Consider the following 6,622-nt stretch of genomic DNA (forward strand, 5'->3'; position numbering starts at 1 on the left):
CCTCGGCCATCTGCTCGGCCTTGGCGCGGTAGTCCTCCTCCCAGTCCACATCACCCTGTGATGACGTTAAGGTGGCAACAAACACGGCGTTAAGGTGGCACTCGGCCAACACGTTAAGGTGGCAGGGCGTACGGGTGGGCAGCGGTAGAGGTTGACCCCGAGGTGGCGCTGGACGAGGGTGCGCCACAGGTGAGGGTCGTGCCGGAGCCGGTCGAAGCGGGCGCAGACCAGGCCGAACGACGCGACGTCGGCGAGGCTGGGCAGGTGGCTCAATATCAGCATCACCTCCTCGTCCGCCAGGCCTTCCATCTTCTGCTGCTCTGTGTCACTCCGAGGCTTTCGCGGCACGCCAAAGAAAACTGAAACTCTAATAAAATTGATTTCGTAAAGATCGAACAAGGCCGCATGTGTGGAGTGGGCGCGAACAAGGACCAGGTCAATGGGTGGTTTTATCTGGTGGCCTCCATCTCCATCTACTCATACATCACGTTTTGGCTCCTCGTCCTGGTGCGTGCCCCACACCTGCATGAATGCGCGGCAAATCAGAGAGAAGAGATTTTGATTTGTTGTTGTTGGCACGCAGCCATTTATCGAGAAGGACTTCCATGTGATACATTCCCTGTTCCCACCAGCAGAGTATGCCATCAAGTACGGTTGCCGCCACACTCGCTGCACAAGGAAGTCCCACTTACCTACCTGCATGTCGGTGTGCAGGACGATGGTTGTTGTAGGCATCTTCGTGCTCACCATTGCCAGCACCTTCATGGGTATCGTCATGCTGCGAAGCCATGCCGCCACCGTGGAAGCACAAAAGAGCAGCAGCACTGCCCGCAAGCGAACGTGAAGTGCACGTTGTACAAAAAAAACAAAGGAGAAAAAGGGACTGAGCTAGGACGGCTTCACATGGCCATGTAATGGCAGCCATGGTATTTTTCAGTAAAATGCAAGAAGAAAAGAAATAAGACTCATCTTTATTTTTTCTACTGCCATTACATAAAACTTGCCGCGAAGATGTCGTACCGCCCCTCCGCCAGACTCATGTTCAGGGCGTCGCCCTTCCGTGCCGGAGGTACTGGACCTTTTGCCCCACTGCCCATTCATTCAATTATTTGTTATCGCACAATTCAAATTAAATGAATCACTTCACATTGATTATCCAGGCCACGGCCACGGAGCTCATTCGCTCCATGCGCCGCCCAAGCCCAGGATGCAGCTGGTGGAGGCGGAGCAGGTGTTTGACCGCCCCTTCCTCAACATTCTGGGTGTCTCTGCCGGTGCTGCCTTCGTGTTCTACCACCTCATCGCCATCCCGTTCTTGTACCTCCCCTTCCCGCACACTGGCCTCATGTCTGCTTCACTCATGCCACGCCATGCACTCACTGTGATGTGGATGGTGCTGCACTTAGCAAGGGCAGTGACAAGCCTGCAGCGCAGAAGCTGGTACAGAACAAGCACTAAAGCCAACCCTCAGTGTTCAACAAAAAAAGGGACTATAAAACCTGTTTTCAATGTTAAACCAACCTGTGTGATGTTCAAGACACAGGCCCAAAGGTGAAATTGTGCTGGTGATAAGGGAAAGGTGTGGTGTTTATTAAATAGGTATGTTGATATATACAAGTGGGTGTGTGATGTATTTACTGCATACAAGGTTAGGCCACATAAGCACTGCATTTAGATGCAAATATCCAAGGCAGTTGGTTGGGTTATTGTCTAGCTTGTTGATGATGAAGTGAAAGAAGTAGGATTGTAATAACAAGTGCAAGAAAAGGAAGTTGTCAAAACAGCCACACCCTCAGGATGTCAGGGATCAATATAATCTTGAGATTGGCCTCTGAGACTACAATTACAAGCACCACTCATTGAGCCCATTGCTGCTGTTATATGGATTCCTATATACCTACAGAAATGATCCATGAGCAGTATCTCCACTTCCTAGACTTACCCTTGCATGGGTGGACAGCCTCAACAACAATTCCCCTGTGGTGTAGTTGGCTAGCATTTCCGCCTGTCACGCGGACGACCCGGGTTCAAATCCCGGCGGGGGAGATCTGTCTTTCTTTTTGGTTGGTAAGCTTCCAACACCATCCCATTGGCCCAGCCAGTTTGTGGTGGTAACTGTAGTACCTTTCCTTATTGTACAAATAACTGAGCAACTTTTCAATGTCAACAGACACCCAAAAGAATTGAATCTCAGGACTACTTTTGGTGAAGACACTGTTGGCATGGCTCATGACCTTTCCCTACACCATATCAGCTCCCAAGCATTATATTCTTCTTGAATTGTTCAAGTGGAGATACCACAGCTCACTCCCACATAAACCTTCAGTGGGCAATCTGCAGTGGTGTTTGTGTCCAAGCCTTGTCAATGCAGACATGCTCAACTCATCTGTGTTTAGCTACATTGTTATTGTTGGGCTTTTGGGTCCTTGGTATTCTTCCTTGATGTGATTGAGGGTCCTGCACCAACTTGGCATGGAGTTCTGTAAGGAAAAATGCTATTGTGTATGGGGGCGTAGCTCAGTGGTAGAGCAGGCGACTGCAGATCGTCAGGTCCCCGGTTCAAACCCGGGCGCCCCCTTCTCTTTTTGGTGAGAATGCCCAAAAACATACCTCGACCTGATCAAGATAGGAAATTTTGCTAGGTTGGCACCTGATATTCGCAGTGCAGCTGATTGGAAAGTACACGACATGCATTTTTTTGTTGTGCTATACTCATGTGAGATTTGACTTTTTTGTTTTGTAGGGCAGTTTTGAAGCTTTGGTTCTGCATGTGTGCTTTTGACATGCTAGACCACTGCTGGAGTTAAAAGTGATTTTATCAGTGTGAGATGTACCTTTGTTGTGGTGGACTTTTATCTTCAGGAATAGTGCTCCAATTCAGCCCAAATGATGTGAGGTTGAACATGAACTGGATGTGAGGGCAGCATGTTGGCAGGGTGACTTGCACCTACATGTACAAAAACTGTAAAAAATGTGCATAGTCATCACATACACATACGTGATAAAGTAAGTGTACCAAAACATGTACATGATAGAAATTGGTCATTCCAGACCTTGACTGATGGCCCAGTTACAGCATCATATCTCTCATTATGATGGTATTTTAATCTGCCATTTCTCAAGATGCTCCCAATATGTTGCCTTGCTATTTTTAAATTAAAACCATTTTTGTGTTGTCAAAACCATTTATATGAGCTTAAACTCACAAACAAAATCACTTGTCAAAATGACTGGACCTCTCATTTCAAATGACCACAAGTTATTGGAAATCTTGAGATTGTTCATAAATGTGTCCCTGGTTTGTCAGGTGGGCAGTCATACCATGTGCACTAAGGCCTGTTTTGTTTGATGAGTTTCATCTCACAGGCATGTGTGCCATAAAACAAAATCCTTAACATACCTTTAAGACTACATCTCCCATTCCATGCTCATCAGGAGAAAATCAGTTCCACTTTACAACTCAAGGACCACACGTCAACATCATACCAGGTGAACATTGTCAAACCAAGCTCATCCCATCCAACACAATCCTCGGTAGCTTAGTTGGTAGAGCGCACGGCTGTTAACCGTGAGGTCGCAGGTTCGAACCCTGCCCGGGGAGTTCTTCTTTTCCCCTTTTTGGCTTGTCACTCACCAATTTCAATCAAATGGCACACATGTCCACAACATTACAGGTCCATTGGATAAGGCACCATCAGGCCATTCAGCTGATTGCAGCCTAAGCAAGTAAATTGGTGCTGAGTGGGGGAAGTCCAAAAAATTGTACAGCTTATGTTCTACACAGTTTTCCTCCAAGCACCTCACCCATGATGCCAATTGGGTTCAAGCACACTGAGTCTTGTGGGCTTTCTCTGGTCACATGCATCCTGGCATACTAGAGTGGTGAAGGTGTTCAGGTTCTACACCAAGTCAAGTCACCCCTCAACAACTTTTAGAATCTCATCCACAAGTTTCCAGTCCTCAATGGATATGGGCAATGCATGCAGCTGGGAGGAGCAACTACACCAGATGGAGGCCACCCTCACAACCTCACTGCAAGAGCAAGCAGCCATGGCCAGGGCAAACAAGATCAGTGCCTCCATTGCACCCTCAATGGCAGCAAGCTCTTGAGGAAGAATGCTATTGTGTATGGGGGCGTAGCTCAGTGGTAGAGCAGGCGACTGCAGATCGTCAGGTCCCCGGTTCAAACCCGGGCGCCCCCTTCTCTTTTTTGGTGAGAATGCCCCAAAAAAATACCTAAACCTGATAAAGATAGGAAATTTTATACGAATCATAGAAAAAAGTATCTGTAAATTGTGGGGGTTAGCTTATTCCTCATTGTTGTTGGTACACAAAAGTGCCCCTATGAACACAAAGCCGTCCTAGCTCAGTCGGTAGAGCGCAAGACTCTTAATCTTGTGGTCGTGGGTTCGAGCCCCACGGTCGGCTATCTCCCTCTTTTTTTAAAGGCACAATATGTGCCCAACATGTAAATCACTCTTCCAGCTTGCTGGCCTGCAAATTGTGCCCAATTTTGTCCACATCTGTGTCCCTATCCCTCACATTTTCCACACAACTGCCTTGACCCTTTAACCCTGATGTAGCATCTGTGCTGGTAGCTCACCAACCAAAAAGAAAGACAGATCTCCCCCGCCGGGATTTGAACCCGGGTCGTCCGCGTGACAGGCGGAAATGCTAGCCAACTACACCACAGGGGAATTGTTGTTGAGGCTGTCCACCCATGCAAGGGTAAGTCTAGGAAGTTGAAATACAGAAATGAGTCACCAAAACATACCACAGGATAGTTTGGCCATTGGCCTTTAAATAACAAAGGACCTCTACCATATGAATTTGGAGCAATGCTATCCTCAAAAAGTGTTCTTGTACTGTTTATAAACCAGAATTACACTCCAAAGACATACTCACATTTGTTTGCTCCAAATTTTCACACTCATTTCAGCTTGCTGGAGGTTAGAGGTAACCTCCAGCATAAGACCAACTTTGTTTGTTTCAGTATTACAATACAGGATTTTCATTTTCTCTGGACATGCAGCACACTTTGTTCATTTTCGCTTGTGTTACCGTTCTATCTGACTCACTGCCACACACAGGCGGTCATAATGCCATACTGAGAAATGGGTCAACATGTTACATTCAGAGGTTCAGAAATGATAGCCAATGGAGTCCCAGTAGTCGCAGTTCAGCTTATTGAATCCTTGGGTCAGGCCGCTCTGGGGCACGTTGAAGGCCATTGACGCCAGGTTGCTGGAGGAGAAGGGCGTCCACAGAGCGCTGGGTACGGTCGCATTGTTGTTCCGCCCCGGCTGGGTGTGGGCGAAGGTGGTCCAGTGGCGCAGCATTTCCCACGACAGCTGCGAATCCGCGGGCGAGAACGCGTAGCCCTCGTCGGCGAAGAAGCTCGCCGAGTGGAACACGTACACAAGCTCCGAAGCTGTTATGTGCGTGTTGCATATTGCGTCAATAACACGACACGACACGACACGCACATGACACATGACACGTATCGTACCGTGGCACACGGAGTTGTTGACGGAGCAATAGGGCGGGTTGGCGGGGTCGGTGTGCGGGGGCGCCGAGCGGAGGAAGTGGTACGTGAAGACGGGCACGCCGTACGACGAAAGCGAGAGGGCGGCGTTGCGGGTGGAGCACACGAACAGGAAATCGGTCGTCATCCGCACCAGCGTGTAGAAGTCCTGTCCCGTGTCTACACACGGAAATAAGGGCGTGCGGGCGGGCGTGCGGGCGTGAGTGCGTGCGTGCGTGCGTGCGTGCGGCGTGTGCGGCGTGTGCGGCGTGTGCGTACACGTGGGCGGGTAGAGCTTCAGCACTTCCAAGGCATGTTCGCCGAACAGGACGTACATGAGCGACTCGTACTCCCAGTCGTAGATCTGTGTGTCCAATCGGCACAACGATGGGCGACTATGAGCAGAGAGACAGCGCTCCAGTCAGGTGCTGCGCGCGAGAGTGGTGGTGCTTGCCTGGTTGTGCAGGGGCGAAGTGATGTCCATGGCGAAGGTGAGCGTCTCGTTCTGGTTGGTCCCCACCAGCACGGGCACCCTGTGGAATTTGCCCGCCGCATACCTCTGCATTCCACAAATCAATCGATGTATTCACCATCGATCGAAACAGCACGCCGTGTGTCGTGTGTGGGCCATCATGTGCGTGCGATGTGTGCGGTGTGTCGTGTGCTGTTTCGTGTGCTGTGTGTCACCGTACGCTGAGAGCTTGATCGGCAATGACGGTGCCGTCGACAAAGGGCATCCACGGGAGCGCATTGATGGCGAGCTTCGGCGGCCAGGGCACCACCAGCACCTTGCTCTGCGCCGCGATCACCTCCTCGGCCGGCCTGTTCGTTCAACGTTGCGTGCGCTCGGTTAGAAGATTAACATTTTTAACAACAATGCGCGGAATGCAGAGCTCAACGGGGCGGGGGTAAGCACTTGGAGAGCAGGCACGCCATGTCGTTCTCGGGGCAGGCCAGGTAGGCCCCCAAGAACGTCGCGTACTCCTTGGCCTCGTTCAATGAGGGCGACCTATCACCACCGTCAGTCACGCACACGACACACACACGACACACACACGACACACGCACGACACACGCACGACACGAGAGAGAAATGGT

At 50.1% G+C, this 6,622-nt stretch overlaps 3 protein-coding genes across 3 annotated transcripts; 2 read left to right on the top strand and 1 right to left on the bottom strand.

The window, feature by feature from the left end:
• Positions 1 to 405: 405 nt before the first annotated feature.
• ACA1_099720 (dolichylphosphate mannosyltransferase polypeptide 2, putative) lies at positions 406 to 844 on the top strand (the record flags this gene model as incomplete). Its single annotated transcript, XM_004357431.1, has 3 exons — positions 406 to 507; positions 584 to 648; positions 715 to 844. 3 exons carry the CDS (start codon positions 406 to 408, stop codon positions 842 to 844), a joined length of 297 nt encoding a protein of 98 aa, XP_004357487.1.
• Positions 845 to 1,011: 167 nt separating this feature from the next.
• Positions 1,012 to 1,458, top strand: ACA1_099730 (uncharacterized protein; the record flags this gene model as incomplete). Its single annotated transcript, XM_004357433.1, has 3 exons — positions 1,012 to 1,069; positions 1,161 to 1,317; positions 1,416 to 1,458. 3 exons carry the CDS (start codon positions 1,012 to 1,014, stop codon positions 1,456 to 1,458), a joined length of 258 nt encoding a protein of 85 aa, XP_004357489.1.
• A 3,683-nt stretch (positions 1,459 to 5,141) lies between these two features.
• Positions 5,142 to 6,460, bottom strand: ACA1_099740 (cholinesterase; the record flags this gene model as incomplete). The annotated part of the gene is made up of 6 exons (XM_004357435.1): positions 5,142 to 5,431; positions 5,510 to 5,704; positions 5,804 to 5,888; positions 5,979 to 6,083; positions 6,217 to 6,346; positions 6,441 to 6,460. 6 exons carry the CDS (start codon positions 6,458 to 6,460, stop codon positions 5,142 to 5,144), a joined length of 825 nt encoding a protein of 274 aa, XP_004357491.1.
• Positions 6,461 to 6,622: the final 162 nt, after the last annotated feature.

This window comes from Acanthamoeba castellanii (genome assembly GCF_000313135.1).
Source record: "Acanthamoeba castellanii str. Neff unplaced genomic scaffold scf7180000084647, whole genome shotgun sequence".
Lineage (NCBI taxonomy): Eukaryota > Discosea > Longamoebia > Acanthamoebidae > Acanthamoeba > Acanthamoeba castellanii.